At 37.8% G+C, this 24,208-nt stretch overlaps 2 protein-coding genes across 4 annotated transcripts in view; one reads left to right on the top strand and one right to left on the bottom strand.

Annotated features, from left to right (window-relative positions):
- LOC139947906 (LIM homeobox transcription factor 1-beta-like) overlaps nt 1-11,878 on the top strand; it is an 81,163-nt gene extending 69,285 nt beyond the window's left edge. For all 3 annotated transcript variants that reach the window (XM_071945756.1, XM_071945758.1, XM_071945757.1), the window contains exons 4-8: nt 6,438-6,649; nt 7,038-7,159; nt 7,566-7,643; nt 9,154-9,250; nt 9,800-11,878. In XM_071945756.1, coding sequence (XP_071801857.1) covers nt 6,438-6,649; nt 7,038-7,159; nt 7,566-7,643; nt 9,154-9,250; nt 9,800-10,224 — 934 coding nt within the window. In that variant the 3' untranslated portion in view covers nt 10,225-11,878. The remainder of the gene's footprint in view (nt 1-6,437; nt 6,650-7,037; nt 7,160-7,565; nt 7,644-9,153; nt 9,251-9,799) is intronic.
- A 132-nt stretch (nt 11,879-12,010) lies between these two features.
- LOC139947909 (phytanoyl-CoA dioxygenase domain-containing protein 1-like) lies at nt 12,011-20,701 on the bottom strand. Its single transcript, XM_071945760.1, has 9 exons — nt 20,523-20,701; nt 19,505-19,645; nt 18,782-18,857; nt 18,350-18,453; nt 17,613-17,697; nt 16,665-16,790; nt 16,050-16,169; nt 15,402-15,528; nt 12,011-14,557 (listed from the first exon to the last, which is right to left on the bottom strand). The coding sequence occupies exons 1-9, from the start codon at nt 20,547-20,549 to the stop codon at nt 14,512-14,514; spliced, it is 852 nt and encodes a 283-aa protein (XP_071801861.1). The 5' UTR covers nt 20,550-20,701; the 3' UTR covers nt 12,011-14,511.
- Nucleotides 20,702-24,208: the final 3,507 nt, after the last annotated feature.

The raw sequence follows: 24,208 nt of genomic DNA, 5'->3' as shown, positions 1-24,208 counted from the left end.
AAACATTATTGATTGAAGGCCAGTGCAGAACTTTGAAGAAAATTAACGAACCGTCAGTTTTCTGGGTTAGAGGAAACTATACCTGTAGAAAGGAGCTGATGTAAAAACATGACACTTTATGAGACAATTACTCCTTTTCCTTAAAGTGATGTTTACAAAAGGTCATTATAAACATGCATGATTCCTCCACAAAAGCCACGATGAATAAAGACTGGAATTGGGTTGTGCTATTCTACAAGTCTCCACAGCAACTATCGTAAACAACCCGAAACGGGTAGAATGAGAAACGGAACGCAAAACGGGCGAAGCAGAGTGACGAATGTCAACATTACCAACATCAAACAGAGAGAAGCCCTCTCTTTGCACGCCACACAAACTCTCCTGTTTTGTCTTCTTGTTTTATTCTCCAACAGTGGGCGGCAGTTTTGCCTGCTCTGTGTGTCCCTACAGCGCCATGACGTGACTTCCAGGGGTAAACCTGGACTGTCGCTCCGAGACTAACCCGACTCGGTCGTAATTTCCTGTTCTAGCCGACACCCTGTTTGCCAGGAAGACACTCTAATTAATCCACTCTCTTGTACTTTTTTGTGTCAACCGTTGCTGAAATACAAGCCCATCCTGAAGCACCCAGTCCTGCAAAACATTTTGATCATCATTTTGGTGACGACATTTTGTTCAACCAATCCTCTAGGAAAGGGGATCTTGCAGGACGGAACACACTGGATGTAAAATTCCCATGCGGCCGCCTTGGTTTTTTGATGAGAATTGTTTTCAAAGGGTGGTGTTTAATGTAAGGCGATAGTAAAGGATGGACAGGGGTAGGGTGTTGATGTGGATTCTGACAATGATGGGGGGAAATTGGTTGAATTCACAGGAGAGGAATAAAGAGGATGGTACCAAGCAGGGACAATGATCAAACGGGAACATGAGAAGAACAGAGTGACAAGAGAAGGTGTCTGGAAAGTCAAAGTAATAAAACACAACAAGAATTAATACCAAAGGAGAAAAGAAGTCAAAGAGCCTATCGAGAGAGAAAGAGAAATTACACGGGGAAATGCAAAAGCTTTAAGAACAGGAATGGCAGTTAAGCACAGGGAAACCAGAAAATAGCAATGAATATCTAAACAGTCGTCATGGTAACAATCAAAGATGAAGATTATCCTGCCTACTCTAAGAAGTAAATAAAGAATTCGATGCTGAGAGGAGACTGCTTAAGTATCAAATGATATATGGGGGACCATGGTACAAGTTGTCTTACTTTAAAGTAGGAACAACTCTCCCATTTGTTTTAAAGGGAATGTACGTTTGGTAATCACTTAATGACAATACAAACGTTTGGTTAGAAGCCGTTAATACAGCAGCTGTCACTTCGAAATAAAGCGGTTATGTTAAAACATATCAGTTTTTATGCCCCCGAAAACATTTCGGATAAGTTTCCGTAGACATATTCACTCTGGATTTTTGGTGATATCTCAAAAATGCGACCACTTTTTGAAATGAGGTTAATTTGTGTATACATCTTATAGGATTTTATTATGATGAGGCTACAAAGGTCAGAGGTTTAAAAACTTGTCACTGCTGAAACTGTATGCATTTTCTATATTTTATCAAGATTTTACCTTTTTCACCTTCTTGGGCAAAACTTTGGACTCCTAGAAAAAAATGAAAGAAGAAAACAAACCAACTAAATATCAAGAGAGCCAAAAAGAGGAGGAAATTACCAAATTAACAAATTAAGCAAGAAGTTTAAATAATCATCTCTTTGAAATAAAATGTAATTTCAAGAGAGTTTTCCCAAGATAACACTCCTTGTTCCACACTGCCGCCAACCTTAAAAAAAATCATCTCTGATTTATGTATCTTTGATTTCTCCTCTCTAATGTATGCAAAGAACAGTACCTTTTCCCCTTTCCAACCTTATCAGTTATTCAAATTGAATTGGGGGAACAACACAGCTTCGCGGCACATTGTGACCAGTCTTACTGGGATTTTCATCGCAAATTCTACAATATATTTGGGTTTCATGATGTCCGAGATTAATGACATAATGTATGCAATCTGATAAATCAGTTGATGAAGATAAGACGCAGGAGGAAGGTAAAGATGCGGCAAAAGCACAGCAGTGCTCACATTGGAACACACCAACTTGTGCATACATAATCATTTGAATTTCTTAATGCACAACTCCTTTGAATTGTGAGTTTAGTTTTAACAATCCTTGTCCAGGAGGAGCGAGTAATCTGAGACGGGAGAAAGTTTTTAGAAAAGTGGAGACAAGATGCAGTCTGCCACAACAACCCTTCCCTCAAGTTTGTACAACACAAACAAGTGGACTCCACTTTTTTATATATTATAGTATAGCCATGTCTTTCTACGGGAAGCTGTATGAGTGGTTGGTACACATTTTCTTAATGGGTTAGTAAAGAATCTATCCCTGGCTCTTCAAGTAGCCGTTAAGAGGAGCTAAGCATTTCATAATGGTACTGGTGTTATGCCAGCTTGCCCAGATGTTAGTCTTCAAACCTATGGACAACAAACTTGCAGCGCCTTGGCTGTGTTTTCAGTTTCTCAATCCATCCCTCTTGGATGGCACCTTAAGAGCGTTACGGCAGCTTCTGATTGGTCGGCATCTCCCTAGCGGTTGCATTCCCGTTTTCCAAGCACCTCGGCGAGGCGTTACGATAGTGGACTTCACCCTTACACCTGGTTGGCGGTGGTTGTTGTATTAACTCCTACGTGTACATTCAGCCACATGGGCCATTGAGTTTCCATCTCCAGATCGGATGTGTGATTTCATGGCAAGAGAGATCCGTACACAATAGACACGTGTTGCATATGTGTGTGCGAAAAAGTGTGCTAGCCTGGTAGACGCTGAAGCTTGTGGAAACCGTACCGCGGAACACGGACACGGCAGGATTAATTAAGATGGATGACGACAGAGCACAGGGGCTATGCTCAATATACCGAGCGTGATTGTGCATAAATCAAACAAGATGTTTCCTTATGATAGCTATGCTGGAATCCGAGCACCTCACAAATTGGGCTTTTTTATAAAAACCCACATATCATACTCACTATTATAACCAACACAGCCATTTTTTATATTGGTTTTTATTGATCAACGAACGGTCACATTCTTATTGGCTTTAAATCAACGCTGCTAACAATGACGAAGTCTTGACTCAAGAATAAACCTTGCACTATACATCACTCTTTCGACGTTAACATTTTATGTTGGCCGCAATTTTCGAACGAACTACGAATGACAACAAGAAATGCAATATGACAGAACAGGTATGATGTGTACCATATAGTTCGTACTGAGCAAGATATATTAGACTTGAACACAGAGCCGACAGTCTCCACTTATGAATTCTGAGCCTTGTGGCCCGAAACACAACTCATCAATCAACTTGTAAAATCTACAGGTTATAACCAAATATATGGACAGGTTATTCATATATCAGGAAAGGGGCGTGACGCAGAAGGGGAAAGGGGGGTTCAAGAAGGACAATGAATGCGTTTAAAGCTGTGACGAGTCACAACAAAAGCGTGTGTCCATGTTTGCTGCTGTGACGAATCACAGCAAAAGCTTGTGTCCATGTTTGTTATATAAAATGTATCACAAACAAAGAATGTTCATAAATACAGTATGTAAATTGTCATTGGAAGGGGTAAAATTGTATGTAGATAAATTGGTGTTTCGGTAACATTTTGGAATCAGTAAATAAACATTGTGCATCGTGAAAAATGCTTCATTTGTTTGCAACTTCAAAGTGTTCTGTTTTTTTTTACAGTTCCATCTTTGTCATACATCTGCCTTATTGCACCATCCCTTCATAAAATTCCAAGTATGTGTTATTAACGGTGCAATAAAGCAGATTTCTGCGAGGGTTTTGTGACAGGACAAGTAACTAAATGCCTTATAGTAGATGTGTTACCATGGAGATGACCTTTGTGTCGTTTCCTGCCGAATCGCTGGTATTAAAGCAAGAGGCATAGAAGCATGGCCACCCTGCAAAATAGTGTGGATTATTGACAACTCTACGGACAGAGCATCTTCCAAGCAATATGTTTATTGCCAGTTTTGAACTTGTGTTTTCGTCATATCCAATAACAGGGGGGATTTTTCAGGGACCTGCTTTTTAGCGAGATATATTGCTTCAAGAGAACCTTCGACTACAATTTATTATCATGTAACACTTTGAACATCTCACTAGTATAACATGTTTTTTGCTTGGCAACATCTATACAAGGCAATCTTGAATTTATCATATAATTTCTTGTACACAAATTTCTTAACAATGGCATGTTATATTTTTGAGAAAATTTGGTATTCGAGCCTATAGGTTTCCTCAGATTGGAGGGATTTTGTATTTTGGTCAATAAAAATAATGATGATTGATGTTTGTGAAGTCTTCTGTAAGGTGGCAATTAACAGATTTACATCATGTACCATAAGATTCAATTAAGCTATTACTCAACGTTAATCTGACACCAAGCCTGTGATTGAGCCCTCGTGTTGGTACGAGACCAATTCCATGGTCTTTTACAGACAATGGTTCAATTTAACATCAAATCACTGGCTGGCGAGAGATGACCACATGATAATTACACACAAGGCGAAACAAAAGAGGCAATCAATAAATAACAACAAAGGTGATGTTAATTGCTCAATTATTCCCACATATTGCTTTCGCACAATCTTGACGATCTGTTATTGCCAAAGACACAAGGACACTGCAAAAGTCTTGTTTGACAACAATTGCAACAATAAAGGGATCCTTAATTACTCATTTGCACTGAGAAGAAGAAACAAAAATCACTGTTGCTCTCACACAATGCCTGCGGTATTAAGACACTTGCAGCATCTTGCCAATTTAAGAGGGCTTTAGTGGACACTGAACCCAAATGAATGTCAAATCAAGCATGCTAGTATGATCATTGGTGCTGCTCTGAGAATCAAGCAGGACAACTTACTGCATTCTAGGCCCACAATGGGTTCTAATTGCATGAACAATGGGCAAGCATGGATTCTGCCTCAGCAGCGCGCCGTGTGACTTGAAAGGTAGAGTTCTTACTAGATTATAAAGACATTAAAGCGCCACGTGATCTGTACATCTTGCGCTGTCTGGCTACAGGAAGTCACGCAGAATTAACAGTCAGGGAATATTGGAACAGGGAGACTGGGAAATTCATTAAATGCTCTCAATAGATGGGAATTGCTTGCCATTAAAACATCGGGGTATCATGTGAACAGAAGTTGGTAACTTGTGACTGTTTAACTCACAATAAAGTAGAATTATATTTATTCAAATTGTGAAAAGGACTACCCGTTTCCAATTAAATTCAAATACAATACAATACAACTTAATTGTCCCTGCATGCTCTGATATCTCGAAATAAAGTCATGCGCGATCTTCATGTTCAACCTATACTGCAAGAAAAACACTGCGAATTGAGCATTAGCTGAATTCAAATAATACATAAAATTAAATATTTGCAGGTTTAAAATGTCCTGCAGTTTGATTATACTCTAAACAAAGTCGTTTTGTATGTAAAACTAGTGAAACAAATAAGGCAATCCGTTACTAGGATCAACTCCCAAACAGTAAGACAAAGAAAGCAAGAAGAAAAGAACCCAGTCTTAAACCCCAAAGTCCTTCCTTCTTTGTTTCAAGACGGCATCATCATTATATAAACCTGCCCCACCATGATCGAACTGTGCTACATCTGATATATTCATGCTCACGCAACAATCCGCTTAGGCCCAACAGCAAATAATGGCTCACTGGGTATTAAGTAACGCTCCCCCCGAGGGCTGAGACAAAACCTCGTCTATTGTTCAGCACCTCCCTTGTGTCTTTGTGACCCCTTAAGACACCCCTGTAGGATCCCTTCTAAACCCAGCCGATAAATCTTTTGTTTGGGTGTGGAAGGCTTAATTCTTGGAGCGTGAATAGAATAATTACACATGAACTGTTTTAAGAGCTATTTTGCTCTGTGTGGAACAACAACAAATCTCACGTCGCATGTGAGGCTAAAAGAGTTGACACACGACACAGGCATAACAATATTAATACTGGGTACAAAATCACAATAGAGTAGCGTACACGTATGCCTTAAAACGATATTTTGTTTGTATCATAGAACGTGGTTGTTAAAACAATCTGGCCATTGTTTGTTAAAAGTTTTTTTCAAATGTTATTACATTTTAAGTTATTAAGATGAATATCCTTTAAATTTATCACGTTTTGTTTAAATATTATTATCAAGGTATCTGGGTGGTGCGCGTGGTATTGTAAAAACTTTATCCACTGTGTATCACTAATAAAAAATACTACCATCCCTAACCACTCCTTGCTGACCAAAATATCCAGTTGATGAAAAATTCTAATAACCCCCTGTTTGTCTTTATCTTCTTTCTTTTGACGTAGGTTATTTGGAACAAAGTGCAATGGCTGTTTGCAATCCATTCCCTCTAGTGAACTAGTGATGCGGGCACTTAGCAACGTGTATCACCTAAGATGCTTCACGTGTGTCATCTGTAGGCAACAACTCAAGAAAGGAGATGAGTTTGTACTGAAAGAGAATCGTCTCTACTGCAAGGAAGACTACACAAAAGAACAGAGCACTATTGAGCAAAAAGGTAAGATGAAATTCTGAAAAAAGTCGAAGAATCGAAGAATATAATTATATAGTAAAGCAAGTTCTCAAAAGAACATAATCCACCCAGGAAGGAGGTATACACATTGTGTTACCACAAACCAAATATAGGCCTACATGAAAAGAGTTCACCAATCATGTACACAAAACACTAAAACTATTTCTTCAATTGACTTTGATATTTTTATGTAGAAAACATGAAATATGTCTGCTGCCCTCATAGTCGACACTCGTCAAGATTGCTGGGACTGGTCAAGATTGCTGGGACTGGTCAAATTACCTCTTTTTAAACATGAACGTTGTTGTAGGAATGAATGAAGTCACCAAAAGGTTCAACAAAACTAATTGGAACTGTATTTTCTTTATTTCAGTTTCACGTAAAGAAAGTTCTGATGGTAGAAAGGGACCCAAGAGACCAAGAACGATTCTCACAACACAACAGAGAAGAGCTTTTAAGGCATCCTTTGAAGTCTCATCCAAACCTTGCAGAAAAGTAAGACAAGTTTTTTGTTCAGTCTCTGTAATTGTTCACATCATCTTTAATACATCATACAATCCAGAAAGAAGCAAATGTCCCTGTGGAAAAAATGCTTTCAGTTGATCTCTCAATTTTTCTATTATTTCTATATTTATGGATAACATAGAATATTGTTTGAGATGCTCTCAAAAAGTGTTATTCTTTGGTGTATGAATTTTTTAGGCTAAAAACAGATCTTCTTGTGTTGCCATTAACTCAATAGAGGGCGGTAGATAACTATATGCTATTGTCACTAGATCTCGCCAAACAGGTTCAAAATTTGCTTTTATAAAACGCGAACCAAGACAAGACAGCTTCAGTGAACGGATAAAAGTAAACAGACATTGTTTTAATTAATGGTTTGTCTTTGTTCGCCCTATAGGTGCGTGAGTCCCTTGCAGCTGAAACAGGACTCAGTGTCCGTGTTGTACAAGTATGGTTCCAGAACCAAAGAGCTAAGGTGAGGGGCGAGACAGGAGACATCCTGAATACAAAAAGTAATTTTAATTCACACATTAATTCAAGCTTTCTAAAAAATAAATAAAAAAACGAGATGGGTTCCCAGACTTCTGATGTAGGGATAGTGATGTTTAGACAACACCTCATGAAAAATCAAGCAGTGGGCACACTTTTATGATTGACAACTATGCCAATTTAAAGCTTTTGGCTCATAGCTATTGAGTTTCTTGAAACTAATAGATTTGAGCGTCTACTTTCAAAACTATTTTGACTGAAATCAGATTTGAAGTATGTATGCATTTGGTGTTGACAAACATTATTGTCCAATCATCATCTATTAGTGGGTTCCCATCCAGCCTCTTGTCTCGCTACATGTTACGCAGGAAACTCTGAACCTTTCACCTCTGAAAACTATCAACTAGGAAACTATTAAACTCAGAATCAGATTCTGAATCTTCTACTTCTCTTTAAACACTGCTTCTATTTCTTTCTTCCTTTGTCTTGATCAAAAACACTCCTAAAATGACTAGATAAGTATTTTGGTCCAGTTACTGAATCACATGTTCTTGCTTGGTGCAAATATTACCAATGTGCGTATGATTTTGAGACAGATTGGCTGTTGCCAGCTTGGCATTTATATCTACTTGTGGTAGTTTGCCGAGTTCCCTTGACGAGAAATTCGTCTGAAAAAAACATCCCAGTACAATTGACAACTCAATGCAAATTTGTGTGTCTCAACCACAAAGTTGTTTGTCTGCTCTTACTTTTGAAACTTGCTAGTATATTCAGTAAGGTTTTTAAATTATATACATTGATATCAATTATAAGTACAAGAGGCTATGGTAGTCTAGTGTTTTTGGTAACGGTGGAGAACTGTTGAGTGAAAGCCTTAGAATGTGTGTGTTTTTCGAGCTTGTTTCTTAGTTTCGTTTGTTTTGCTTTATTAGCGCTTTCTGTACTGCAAGTTCGCACGTTGTGTAAAAATTCTGTAAACTAGGTTTTCTTTAGAATTTTATACGCTAACTCAATAAATAGAAGAGGGAAACTTACTTCAGGAACAATATATGTTGGGAATTTGATCATTCAAATGTGTACAAAAAAAATCACTAATCAACGAACATTAGCAACCTTTATTTTTTATATTGCTAAGAGCCAGATGAGATTGTTATCAAATTGCAATATTTTGTGAGGTCAACTTAAATGCGATCACCTCCACAACTTTCCCGACGTGATAAACATGCAAGTTATAATAATGAAAACAATAACTACTTATCAAATGCATGATCCGAACTTCACAATATTTATTATAAAGGGTTGACCTACAGACCTACATGTATGGTAGACATATTGACTTTTCAGACCACAACAAAATTGCTGATTTTTCTGAGGTAAATCAGACTTAAGTATAGGAAGGAAATCATACCTGTTATCGGCAACATTTTGTGTAACATAAAGTGATAGGATGTGTGATTGTCTCAAGACTAATGAAAATGTTTTCTCTTGTCTTAAAGATGAAGAAATTAGCCCGGAAGAATATGACGGAGCAGGAAGCGGCAGCTCAGAGAAGGAGTGGCCAGAGTCGGAGACGCAACAAGGACAAGAATGATGGTAAGACGATCTTTACACAATAACTAAATTAACACATTTTCGATGCATCTCCTCAATTGCCCGATGACAAAAAACACCTGGTAGATCCTAAGCTGTTTTATAACAAGATGGGTGTGTTACAAGACCACTGTCAGTCTACGAGTGCAGAGAAGCAGACCCAGTGTATCAGCAGCTTTTGAAGGGGCACCAAGGCCAACTAAGAGATCTCCGTTGAATTCCAGGCCTGAACAAGTAATGCAGTGTCATAGGGAAATCGTGTACGTCCCCCCTAATGGCAAGAAGTCAAACAAGCGCTGCAGAAGCTACAGTGTTATTCAAAAGAGGGCGCCATCCGAAGAAGTTTGCCGTACGTGGGCTCAATCTCCTGCCACGACGACTGTATTCTGTAATTAGACACAGCACTATGATATCATTAGATTGGAGTAAACTTTATTTATAAGCCCAGTGCACACCTATGGATATCCATCATCTCAAAAAGGCTAATGGCACCAGTATGTCAAATTATTTAAATCATTGTATTAATGAGATAATTTCTTTTCAACTTTGCAGACGATTCAGACAGTGATGACAGCACATGTGTCAAGATGGATGACGACGATGATGATTTCTCATTCGATGACCTCAGCAACCATGAATTTGACATGGGTCAGGGCATGACCCCACACATGACCCCACCAATGATCGACCCTCCCCCGTACCCAGAGTCCTCCATGTCACTCACCATCCCACCACCCCAGGGGATGACCTCCACCTCACCGATGTACCACCACGAGCACATGTTCATGGCTGACGGACCCCCACCCACAGACAGCGGTATCGACGATGACTTAATATCGACGAGTCAGGGTACCTCTCTGCACAGTAGCGGTAGCGAGTGCGAGGGAAATGGTATGGTGCATCACGGGCTCGGCATCAGTAATCCTATCGACAAACTGTATTCAATGCAGGATTCCTACTTCAATGCAATTGAATGAACTCTGAGTGCCTCAACTCAAACCAATAACAATCCTCTTGTAATATAGGTATACAGTATATTTGCATGGACTACTTATTTATTTATTTATTTATTGTGGACAGTTTTCCTCCTCAACCCATTCCACAAGCTGTTCTCAAGGATTCAACGTTGGAGTAACACTTCCCCCGATTTACAACATAAAGAATGCGTCCAACTCATCTCTATAAAAAAAAACTGTAAATATTACAACAGAACCTGCCATTTCAAAAGACAGCAGAAAACCAAGCCTAACACTCAACATCAACCAAAGGTAGATATACACAGTATCACTACATACTAGCCTGACCATCTGACGTCACACTTCGAGGCTCGTAAAATACGCCAGAGATCTGCCGTCGAGTGACGTCCATAATCACCTTTGACCTCGCATGGCCATTATGGTTCTGGAATTTCGCAGCTAAATCTGCCGTACATGTGTAGGCATATACATAAAAAAAACATCCGTCATTAACATTGCGGATTAGGACAAGGGACCAGTCTAAATTTCGACAAGCTTCATACAAAGACAAGTTGAACATAATCGGGCACAAGAGGGAGGTAGAGAGAGACAGTGCGCACAATCACAGCGTCATCCTTTAAAGTTTGTATTAATGTTTAAAAACAAGGCAGCTCCAACGGGCTAGATATTGTACTAATTTTTAAAATCACTCTGTCATATTTTTCTTTCTCAGTCTCTGTGAATGTGTAGGCCTATGCAAATAGAATGATTCTTTATTATAAATCTTTCAAACCATAGGGATTTATTGTCTCAGTAGAATATTCCACAATTTGCTGTGCAAAAGACGATTTGTTTTTTTGCGCACATATACATAAAAAAACGTCTGATCAAGCAAGTTTGTTTTTGTTAAGTTTTTTTTTTTTTAGATCGTCTTGAAAGCTTCAAAAATTTCTTCAGATATTTTGTTGTGTAAATTTTTTGAACTTTTCAAAAGTTTAACAGCACACTTTAAGAGTACCAATATTTATGGAAAACAATTTCTTTTCCAAACAAGCAGACAAGTTGGGAAGTTAATTTATTGAAAACAAATTCAAAGTTAGGCCTACATATTACCGATATTAATAATAGTGTTCTGTTTATACCAATAATGGAGTTTTTACCTATGTGAATTATTCTTCCCTTTTTGGCTTAAATAAGTTCAGATATACACTGCCAGTCTGTTCTTATGTTAAATTTGACTTTCTTAATTTTAACAATTTACTTAAACCCTGCGCCCATTGTTCGGTCAGACAAAAATGTTTTGCTTTCTTGATTAATTAACATAATTATTTATCTTAAAGATTTTTTAAAAAGAGAAAAAGTATTCCACAAGGACCTATTTATTGTTTAAAAAAAGGCTGATGAGCCATTTATACAAAGTTTATTATTAATGTATATATATTAGATGTTTTTTCTGTGCTCTCTGTTATTGTACTTTCACTAATTTATTCATTACCTAATCTGCTTCATGAATATTCAACACGTGAGCATTGAACAACTTTTACGTAGGATTTACATAGATCTGTATATTTACTTGTGTGTATTTTCCCTGCCAGTTTACAGGCAGATTATGCTTTTGGTAATTAATTAACAAGCCAACAGGTGTTAATTAAAATTCCTAACACTCCTACCAGAACCATGACTGTTTGTGTCTCTTTTGTTGTTCATTTAACTCCCTTGTGTTATTAACTTAGACCCATTCCTCATAAAAACATTTGAAACTCAACTCACAACCATTAAAGCGCGCTGTTTAAGTTACTGTTTAAGTTACAATATCAGGATTGTACAGCGTCAGCCACAGCCCTAATTAATTACATTGTTTTGACCGCATGGGGGCGCTTTCATCGGGAAATTTTCTTGCGTCAAAATATTACAGTTCCATCTTATCTGAGTTGTCTGTATACCGTTTTCTTGAACCGATGACGAAATATATGAATATAATATCAACAATGAAATAAACCGCAGTTTGTTTACTTGTTTTACGTCACGTAAATTCGGGTCGTATACGCCCTCACGCGGTCAAAAATACAGCAAAAATCTATGTTTGCTCATGGAATATGGAAAAGATATAAACAGTGCTTCTGTGTCCCAGATCAAACACGGCTTCGTCAAGATATTTTTTTCTACAATCAAAGAATTTGTCCCTCAAATTGCAGTATGACATGTTCTTTCTTGCAAACTAGACAATTCTTAGAAATGGGAAATAAAACTGTCCGAAGTGTGAGATAAACTGCATCAACATCAACTAGGTCACACTCTGAAAGTAAAACTCCTCTAGACTATTGCAAACTCGAGAGCCTGTCCCTAAAAGAACATTAGGGTGTTGGTTTTCTGCAATACTGAGTCAATCAAACTCAGTCAAGACCTAGGAAAGGTCCTGTTATCAATATGCCTCCAGATGATGGTATCTTGATACCCAACAAGTTACCACTTGGGTGCAACTTGGATACGGATGACTGGTTCCAAGATATGAAAGTCAAACTACGATATCAAACCAAATGATCATGGGGTTGTCAGGGTTTAACCTTAGCAAGCATCTACAGAATTAGAACGATGTCAACAAAACACATTAATCTCCACTTCTAAATATTCATGGAGGTTTGAGAACAAGAGGGAACCTGGCCGAGAAACTCACTGTTTACAAAAATTTATTTTTCTTATACCATAATATCATATATTCAGAGATTATTTTTTTTTTAAATACATATTTTACGCCACACTGCTTCCTAGGCCCAATTTCAATAGCTGCTTAAGCACAACAATTAGCTTAGCACAGGCCTACCAGAATGAAGTTACCAACCAAACTACCATGTCACATGTACAATTTGACTGATATCCTGCTCATTTCTGCTCAGCAGACAAAAGCATTGTTTTCTGCTTAAGCAACTTTATAAAATTGGTCCAAGGTGCTCTATAGTTCTGCACATGTAGTTCTGGAGTACATTACTGGATGTGAGTCACTGTTTGGTCCCAATGTCAGTAATATTTAATGGGTAACTTTAATAGTAGCAATTTTCTCATCTGCTAAGATATACCCCAAAAATAGCAAGGGTGCAACATAGTAGAAATTGTCCGTACTTATTCTCTCCAGTGTCATAGGTATATACAAATTGGTAAAAAATATATTTCATTGTTTTATATAACCCGTTTAATATTAATAATGTTATCTTCATCTGCATCAATTGAAAGAGGAATAAAAGAATTCAAAATAAAAAATTAAAAATATTTTGATCGCAAAATAATAATAATGTTAACACTTATATAACATACAGTACAGGAGCATATATGCACAACATCAAACATAAAACAATGAATCACATTAATACAATCAAGCAATTTGTTACAAATTATCGTAGAAGTAACATGCATGAAATATTGAGCCTATAAGATTTAATGTTTGAACGTTAAAAGTTAAATTTACAAATTTAACAAATTTAAATTTAAAGTAACGAATCAGTAAGTAACAAATGAGTTATTCAATGAATTATAAACAACCATCACCTCTTTGAAAAAAATTACTACTTTAAAACGCCAAAGGGAAGGTCCCTTGTTTACAATTCTGTCTTACAAAAATGAACATTTCAATAGCTACCATAGCTCATTTTAAATTCCATCTGTCTTTCTCACACATTTTCTTGAAACATAAGATGAACATTTTCTGATCGACCATCCCTTTATATGGCTTTTGGTTAGTAGAACTTAAAAGTTGGTGGAAATACAAGCTAGAGAAGTTTGCTGCAGCATCATGGAAGTCTATCCTTAGCATTATTACGGGTAAGCTCCATTGAAGAATTAAAGAAGTTTGGCCACCAAAACTTGGAATCTGTACATCCTATTCAGTGCGTGAGTGTGTTTCGGTGTCATTACTTGGGTCTTTAAACTTAAAGGATGCAGGATTAATCTGCCAGGGGCATTACATGGAGATAACAGGTGTGAGTTGGTAAAGATGAAAAGGATGTAATGTTCTGGCCTCTTTCTTTAATGGAGCTTTCCCCTAATAGAGACTTGGTGCCTCTGTAAAGAGTTGGTGCTGAACCAACTCAGAATGTACTGATCATCTCCAGAAATGCTCTTTCAGACATATACAACCAACGATACGTTGCCACTGCAAACATCTCTAACTTAATGGTTCAATTGTGATCAATAACAACAGATGTATGAATGGGTGATTGAACAGTAACTCAACGAAACTCAACGCCTGCTGTACTCACACACACTCAGCTGTTGATCTGACCTGGGTCAAAGGTGAAGGATCATACATACAGATGTTTATGTGTAGAGCTCAGAAAATGGCAGTGCCTCAGTAGGTTGCAGCCTGGGGAAATGAAGAGAAATCTTTAGTAACTAAACACATAGTGTCAGACCGACAGCGCAACATTGCAGAAATAACACCTCTTCAAGAATGCATTTCACAGATACAATTGTTCTAGTAACTTTCATAATCAATAAGCAGGCCTATTGTCAAGTTGTTAGGCTGAGAATACCAAAACGTACCAAGTTCAAGACGGAATTTTTTCACTCCTACTTGTGAAGGTAAAAGTGCATTCTGCTCTACCAGCCAGGCTGCTAGTGGATAATACCCATGCTTACATCCTTACGGACTGTGAAGGGGGTAACCCTGTTTCAGCCCCAGGAGTAGGTGGCTCCTAGTGGATAATAACCATGCTAACATCCTTACGGACTGTGAAGGGGGTAACCCTGTTTCAGCCCCAGGAGTAGGTGGCTCCTAGTGAATGATACCAATGCCTACATCCTTACGGACTGTGAAGGGGGTAACCCTGTTTCAGCCCCAGGAGTAGGTGGCTCCTAGTGGATGATACCCATGCCTACATCCTTACGGACTGTGAAGGGGGTAACCCTGTTTCAGCCCCAGGAGTAGGTGGCTCCTAGTGAATGATACCTAAGCTTACATCCTTACGGACTGTGAAGGGGCAGCCCTGTTTTAGCCCAAGGAGTAGGTGGCTCCTAGTGGATGATACCCAAGCCTACATCCTTACACGGGGGCAGCCCTGTTTCAGCCCCATGAGTAGGTGACAATGTGCCCCTGGTCTTGATTTGGGTGGATAGCCCAAATCAGTTTAGCGTAGCCCCCACCTTGAAATGGCCGTCTGGCCTTTTGTATTAGGCGATAAACAAATAGATGAAAACACTTGACTCACCAGTTGCCTTTGGACCACTCGGTATCATTCGACTCACTGATATGAAAAGTGTAGATGTGCCTGGATCTATCGGAGCAGTTCTTTTCACTCTTGTGAATGACTTGCCCATTGATTAGAATACAAGTTCCTGAAAATGAGAAAAATGAAAGTTCCCTAAATACAGAGTTCAGAGTAAACAGTTCAAAAAGCACCTTGAAGGAGTAAGAATATTATACATTTTTAAAAGGGAACAAATACCTTTTTTACTGTTTGATTGTTATAATATAATTATTAATATTTACAAACTTAATGTGAAAATTTCATTTCTACTGGTTGACAACTCAACATTTTGACCAGTATGGTCTTATAATAGATGTTAAATTTATGGGGATAAAGAATATTAATTTGGTTTTTACCCATACACCAATGTGTGTTAGCACGGTATACTTAGTACTTTCCCCGAGTCCTGTGAAAAAATATCATAGGCATGTTACTCGGTGGGATTCGAACCCATGACCCTTGCAATTCTAGAGCAGTGTCTTACCAACTAGACTACCGAGGTTGCCCAGTAGCTAGAGGAAGTATGGTCTTACACTACTCAAGAGAAATTAACATCACAAACCTGCCCTGACGAAAAATAAAATTTACAAAAAAGTTTGTTATTCGTACCGGGTTCCACCTCCTCTGACACAAAGAGCGATGGATCCCTGTCAAGTTCTCTTGGGGCAGTGAAGATCAAAGATGGCTCTCCTCCCTCTGGATTACGAATCATACGAGAATGGACTGGAGCTGGAATAAAACAAATAATATTAATAAACATTTTTTATTTTATTTTATTTTATTTTATTTTATTTGAGCCACACCCAACAGCGCAAGTGCCAATAACAGAATGGATAAAAACATTAAAATTACACAATATAGCGCAATAAAATTATTAATAGTGGCTTCTTTTATAGCTCTTATATCCGTGAATCAGTGTTACTCAAGGCACTTCAACATTCAGTATTTTCCTGCAAGGTGAGGTTAAATTTTAAGTATGACACCTACTACTTGCACATAGCACAAAGTAATGGCTTACAATGTGCTGTGGCCAAATATGCATTGGGGCGAACCCCTTCTCTTTTCCACAAGTGCACTGGGAAACTATACCTTTGGTTTACTGGAACCCTTTGGTTGTTTTAATTCTTACCAAGTAAGTTTTCTGCTAAGAGTCATTAAACTGTTATAGGGTTCAATAACATCTGAAAAGGAATTTTAGGGAATGAGTCACAACTGTAAACTTACTGTCTTGAGAACCAGGAATAAACCACAGGCAGCCATTCTCAATGGTGCATTTCTCAAGAGCAATCCAGAACCCTGTGAGTTTAAGAGGCTCTGTGTGAAGGAAGGAGGCATCCATGTGCGACGGCACTACATGTGAACAAAACAAAAATTAATTAAATATAGTCAGTGAAAGAAGTATGTGCACAGTCAGCATTTGAGCCGTTTCAATTTTTAACAGGGACTAAAATTCACGCCTTTTCCCAAAATTCACTCAAACAATTCTTGTGTTGGCATGAAGGCCAGGCCTCCGTTGCCCCTGGTCTTGGTCTTGGTGTCCCCCTTTAAATGTCTCTCTACTTCCCTTTGCAAAATCAAAATGGCCTTGTCCTCTCTAAGATGAAATTCATGGCTTGTTGAAAACATAGAGCCCATTCTTACACCCGACAACGATCTTTGGCTGTGTGACCAGCTAAAGGATGATTAGGCATAGAATGTGAACCTACATTCTGATGATGTGGCCACAATAATCTAATTAATGATCTTTAAGCCATATACAAGGAAACATTTCTTTGACACAATCCAGAGGTTGCAGGTTCAAATCCTGTTCTAGTAAACTCTTCTGTGTTCAATCCAAAAATATTTTAAAGTTTACCCAGTCAGTTTTGCTTGTGGTTTATTACTTGATATTTGAAAGAAAAAGTTACACCCCCTTAAGGTGATCCTCTTGGTTGTTTTCCATGGCTACATGGCAGTTACAGGTTGAATGGCTTCTGACAGGCACCTGCAAACAAAGATGTTGACAAAAGAGTGGGAATCGCCAACGTCAGAGAAAGATAGCTCAGTTCGTATAACGCCTGCATTTTAATCCGGACTACACAGGTCAAAATAGTAACACTTTCTTTGTTCAAACTAAAATGACTATAATCCAGTGTAAATACATCTAAATGTACCCAACAAAAGACTGCTAACCTTCTCCGCCTATTTTAGGCTGTTTACAGATGTACATGCTCTGAACAATAACTGGTTTATTGTAACCAAGTTTCCTGGCAACATCCTGACAAAGAAAAGAGAGACAGGCAAATAATAATATTACTAGATTCTTATAATAGCTCTTAATCCCACTCCTAGGAGCATCAAAGTGCTCATTATTTTGTCTTGCTAGTTATGTGGAGCAAAACTTTTGAAGAATAACATCTACTAATTCATAACACCATGGCATGGTTTAAAAGGTGCTGTAGTGCAACATGCTGCCAATCTGACCAGGAACACCGGGGTGAAACCTTCTCTTTTTAACAGTGCACTGTTTTTTTTTTACACGCTTTACACAATACACAGGACCTACGGCTTTGCGTCCCAATCCAAAGGACGAAGCATCATGGTTAAGTGTTGTTTAAGGACAGGAGTGTCACGACTGAGACTCGAACCCACACTCTGCTGACCAGAAACACTACAGCTTGAATCTCAAGTCATTCAAAACATAATTTCATTATCTAAAACATGAAACTATATCACAATGGAATATCAAAATATTTCTAGGTACAGTAGAGAACCCTGTCGCTTTCCAGGCCGCATTCCATGAGTACATGACTTGGCACTAACTAATTGTGAGCTAAAGGGTTTCCTGCAGAGAAAACCTGCATTTATTCCTTTAGGGCGTGTTCATTCAGGCAGGAATAATTACTGTAAGAGAATACATAAACTCAAACCTGTGTATTATTGTTGTGGGTAACCTTCTTAAATTCTGGAACCAACTCATGCAGGGCGTGGCCAATCTTGTTGATGGACTTAAACTTGTCTACTTTCAGCTCCCCTGGAAACCAAAGCACACAATCTTAACCTGATACGTTTGGTATTCACTCCTAACACTAATGGCAATAAAAACTTGCTTGGTAAACACACAGCAGCTTTCGATAGTATAAAGCAACTTGAGAAGCATTTCACTTCTAAGTAAGGTGGTTATTGACCAATATTTGAGTTTTTATCACTCAAAATTTGAGGTTGAGGAGTGTTACAGTCAGAGATGTTCTCATATTGTGAATTCCAATTACAGATTATTTTTGCGGGAAAAAACGCTACCACCTTTTGAAGTGATATAGTTGCATGTTAACTTTGTTGTATACCAACATTTACATGCTTACCATTTTCACCAACAGCCTCTTCTTCAAAAAAGAATCTTATTTTGTCTCCACTGGTCAAGAAGTAGTCATCTCTTGTCTGTGTAAAACAGTAAAACTTGTCATTGCAAAAGTCTCATCAACAAAACACAACTCAGGCATTAATCTTGAAGGGGCACAGCAATTTTTCCTCTACTAAGGGGCAGTAATAGTTTGAGTTGGAACTTTGGGACGGGCACCATAGTAAAAGCACATGGCACCTCTGCAGTTGCTGTGGATGCCACGAGTTATTTTGAGACCTGACAACTATGTCAATTCATGTGTACTTCAGATCAACATTATTTTGTCCAAAAAATCAGTTGTAAACAGTACATCAGTTAGCAACAAAAATGCACAGCAAAGGTAGATAATTTTTTTCCTTTTACAAAAAGGACCAGATGTGGCACTAATTTTCTAAAATTGGAAAAATAATGGATAAAGACCTGGTACATACTTAACAAGAATTGCAAAAGCAAAGTGAATTTCTTGCATCACAATTGGAATACAGCCGGTACTTGACAGCTTTTTACATAATTTGCCATAAAAGTCTGCAGTCTGTCCCATCATGAATTGCCAACAATAGAGGGCCTTATCACTCCATGGACCGCTAGCGGTTCATGGCGGCAACTTTTATGAGTCTTGAAAATACAAAACAGGGAGGTCTTGCACTTAATAGGATAATACTAAGAGTTTGTGTCTCTGTCAAACCTGTTTTCTGCAGCTGAAGACTGTTAGTGTGTGATCCTTGGGGTCCATAGCTGCTACAATGTCTTGGTAACCATTTTTCAATGAATCAACTTCATCTGCATTAAGGAAGTCCTTGATGACCACATAGCCGTCTTTGCGGAACTGTATAAGAAAGTAAAAATAACAAAGCTTGTTTTATTACATAATATTAATAATGTTTTGTTAAAGGATTCGGGTACTTTTTCAAAATGTCCACAGATTTACACTTAACTTACAGGGTTTGAAGATAATGATAGTGAAAAGCTTCCCTTCAAATATTACTAACTAAGGTTGTGTAGTTTTTGAAAAATGAGTAAAACAAGTCACAAAATAATTTTGGTCTCATGAGACCAAAATTATTTTAGCATGTAAAACCCCCTTAGCCAGTTATGATATTATACCAAAACCATAGCATAACTGGTTAATACGTTTTTACATGCTAAAACTGAGACGAAAATTATTACTTTTACTCATTTCTCAAAAACTACAGCACCTCAGTAAGTAAAATTTCAAGGGAAGCTTTCTACTATCATAATCTTCAAACTGTGTAAGTTTAATGCAAATCTGTGGGGGTTTTTAGGAAAAAGTACCCTTTAAAGGCAGTGGACACTATTATTAATAAGTAATTACTCAAAATAATTATTAGCATAAAACCTTACTTGGTAAAGAGTAATGGGAGCTGTTGATAGTATAAAACATTGTGAGAAACGGCTCTCTCTGAAGTAGCATTGTTTTTCGAGAAAGAAGTAATTTTCAAGATGGCGACCTCCATAAGGCATAAGGTCAATACAACAACAACTTGCACACACCACACACGTAACACTACTGAGCACTATGCACACAGCATACTGCATAAAAGAGCGTAGCAATGACCACGGATGAAGTGACAAACGAGTCCGTTCTAATAAACTCAGTCAGTGCATAAATTCAGTGACAGTGCTGTTTTTTTAATAAATTTAACAATATATTGACAAGTTAATACACACCAATGCAAACTTACCTTTGCAATATGTTCGTCTGTTGCCATAATTATTTTGTTCGCACACGTTTTCGGATAATTATGTCGTATTCTATTTCTTAAGAGATCTCAAAAGACCGCCTGCTGTTTCCAGTTAAAGTTGTTGTCCGTGAAAACATGTTATGTACACACACACACAATAAAGATGCGCACGTGCGCAACCGGACGCCTAGACTTGATTCAACCTCCTCCGATAGCGCCCTCTTTTGAATCAAAAGCCTACTATGGTTGTATTGAGGGACCGGCTTCACAAAAGTTTTCTGACGTTACAGGGACTTGAGTCAAGTCTACACTGGACCTTGCCCTCCTCGATTTTGGCAATTTTGTTTAGCCAATCAAAACACTGCTTTTGGGACGGGGCTTTTACGTCATTGAACCAATAACCAATCAATTACACCCCAGAACCTGTTTCTAATCTAGCCTACTGCTCGGAGCCTAAACTTAATGAGGGAATTTAAAAGAACAAACAACCGTTTTCGAAGAAAGGTGGCGTTCTTTCTCCATTGTTATATTATACTACCCGTGGAGCGGTTAAAAAAAGGATACTCGAAGTGAAACGCAGTGAGGCACCGGGGTGGTTGGTAGCCGCTCTTAAAAATAAATGGAGAGCAAACTTACTTGTAGAAGTATACAGTAACCTTTGTTAATATAAAGCATTTTTGAGAACCGTTTCAATTTATCATTACAATTTTTGTAATTAATTTTGTGTTTTTAAAATGTTATGTTTTTGTTTTTCTATAAGTACCAAATTTGACTCTGTTTAGTGCACACATGAAAAACAATTTTCACTTTTTACATGTAATCTGTGATGAAATAAATTAATTGAATTGAATTGAATTGAAAGTTTTTGGCTCCAATCACAATATAATATAATATTGAAGGTGTTACACGGTGACATAGCAATCAACTTGGAGGTAAACAAAACTGCACTGAGTTTGCAATCACAGTGATTTTGTGTTTTTAAAAGATAAGAACAAAGTTTGTGAGAATTCTTCATAGAAAAGATAGTCTGGAAGCAATATTGCCCCGTGTACTCAATTGCAACTACACAATGTGGACCATATCATTGTTGTCACTGGTATACAGTCGCCCTCGTTACAAAGAGCAGTTATGTTTGCTTATAAAGAATAGATTTCGAAGTCCTCTCCTGCTGAATCCAATTTCTGGTTTGTGGTTCTTTGTTTTGCAGTCCTCTTATTAAACAGCGTTTATGTTTTTAAGGGATACATTTTGAACAGTCCCCCAGCGACCTTGGTATAACTATAGAGTCGTGTTTAGAAGACAAACAACGATCGTACGACACACAGTAACTAATTTTAGCAAAGAGACATGAATCTTTCTCCATAACAGTTTATTTAACATCACGTGATGAATACAATCATTGCTTTTTTAATAATAACATCATGCATGGCCGGTTTATTTTTGGTTAGACACAAAGTCAAGGTGTCCCAACAACTAGACGGCCTTGGTATGGCGTTGGGTTATTTTTTATGGTGCGTTTTCGAAATCAGAAACCATCAGGCTCATGAGTTGAAGTTTGTAGCCAAGCCCGCGAAACGATAAGAGCTGGAGCCGGACCCCTGTACCAGTTTCGACAACACTTCAACAATACTTGATAAATTATTATTCATAACATTTGATTACAATAATAACTGGTGATAAAGGTAATACATGGCAGTGATATCATATACTTGAATGATTATTAACAACTATTTTGTTTAATTCAAATACAATACTGAAAAGGTTATGAAAAGTATAAAATGCCTTTTTTTTTTAATTCATAATGCCAAAATATACATTCGGCTATGCCAATGTGCACAGTATATACTGCAATGATAACACATAATTATTTAAATACTCACAAAATAGGTCATTCGATTTTGAACACGTCACATCAACATAGTTGATATACAGTTCTTTTATTAAGGAAGTGGTACACACTTTATAAGTTTTAAACTTAAAATCTTGATATGCTTTTTTTTTGGGGGGGGGGGTTGATTTGCTGTAAATGTCAAACTTCGTGTTTAGCAAACATGAAGTGTAGGATCCAAAACTTCAAAGTGTGTAAAAGTATCGAATGTTAATCGAATTAATCTACACGATATAATTCTAGGGGCGGCTCATACCTTTATAAAAAGACAAAATTTAAAGGGTCACCTTTACATGTTCTTTTTTAACTTCACAAAGGCCACACAAAACGATAATAGTAATAAAATGTGGGAAAGGTCTTGAATTTTGTGAACCAGAGGTTGCATTCAAGTTTCAAATGCCAGAGTAGAATCTAGCAAGAGAAAAAAACCTGCAAATCACGAAAGGTTAAGGCGCCAAAGCAAATGGCCTACCACCAAGAACCGAAGACCTGGTTAACCCTGCTATTCGTTAGATAAACAACAGGGCCTTTTTAGCAAGAACACGCTTCCTTGCACACTGGTGTGACCCTTTGAAAGAAATTTCTGCTCTTTTCTGGTGCCGTGACTTGGCAAACAGAAGATCCGATGGGGCCTAACAATGGCAGTTGACCCTGGACTTGCTGCTACCGCGGATTTCTTTTCGTCTTGCGGTATTCAAGAAATTTAACAAAATACCTGGCTGTGATGTTATGTCAACAACAGGTAAAGGTACATAAAGGGTACACAAGGGGTACATGAAAGGTGCACTGGAGGGACACAAAAGGTAAACGAAGAGGCATATGGCGGATTAAGGGTAAAAACTACAGTACAGGTTACATTTTGGGCATGCAGGGTAGGCCTACACATTGTAGCTTTGTGTAAAAAACCAACTTCTTCCGAACATACCAATAATGACAATAAAAGGCTTGTGACATTAAAACTATACCCTGTTCAAACAGTTACTGGCCAGATTTTTCGACCACTGAGTCTCTATTGAAGTCATCACCAACAAAGTGGGCAAAATAATACACCATAACTGCTGCATTACTTTGTGTGCTTTCAGACGCATAATAAAAGGCTTTAGCTGAAGTCTTAAATTGATGAGAAATTTCCTCTTTCTCAAAAACTACGTTACAATAGAGTCAGAGGGAGCTGTTTCTCACAATGTTTTATACTAAAAAAATATATCAACAGTTTTCATTGCTCGTTACCAAGTAAATTGTTGTGCTTACAACTAATTTTGAGTAACTACCAATCGTGTCCAGGGGGTGGATTTCACAAAGAGTTAGTCGCGTTAGGACCAGTTACTCGTCCTAACTTAGGACTATCCATGCAGTTTGTATATCTCCTAGGACTAGTCCTAAGTTAGGACTAGTCCTATCTCTTTGAGAAATCGACCCCAGTGCCTTTAAAAATACTCTGGCGTGATGAGGATGTTGACAATTTTTCAGTATTCAAACTTTTTGCATGTTTGAACTTTCATTGGAAACATTGTTCAACAACAATTATTTACCAGGCATCAATGACGCACGGCTCCATTATCTCATTAGATTTACAGGTTTTCCATTTTCTGAAATCATATCTAACTGTTTTGATCACATCAAATGAGTTATCAAAAGGAATTTGAGTCCCTTTAGTGGTTACAAACATCAGGATCACTTTACAAAATAATTTTCTGTTGTAAATCATTATGTTGTTGAATGAGTATTCCTTTTAGAAGAATCTTTGAACCACGAAACCACTCTTTGGAATAGATGTGAATATCGTAGTAAAATGGTG

The sequence above is a fragment of the Asterias amurensis genome, chromosome 15, assembly GCF_032118995.1.
Source record: "Asterias amurensis chromosome 15, ASM3211899v1".
Classification (NCBI taxonomy): domain Eukaryota; kingdom Metazoa; phylum Echinodermata; class Asteroidea; order Forcipulatida; family Asteriidae; genus Asterias; species Asterias amurensis.
This window is presented reverse-complemented; position numbering and strand designations above follow the sequence as displayed.

Coding starts and splice junctions, on each gene's coding strand:
- LOC139947909 (XM_071945760.1), bottom strand. CDS start 20,549: ATGGCAACAGACGAACATATTGCAAAG. Junction 19,646..20,522: donor CAGACGAACATATTGCAAAG/GTAAGTTTGCAT, acceptor TTTCTTATACAG/TTCCGCAAAGACGGCTATGT. Junction 16,791..17,612: donor GCCTAAAATAGGCGGAGAAG/GTTAGCAGTCTT, acceptor GTTCACATGTAG/TGCCGTCGCACATGGATGCC.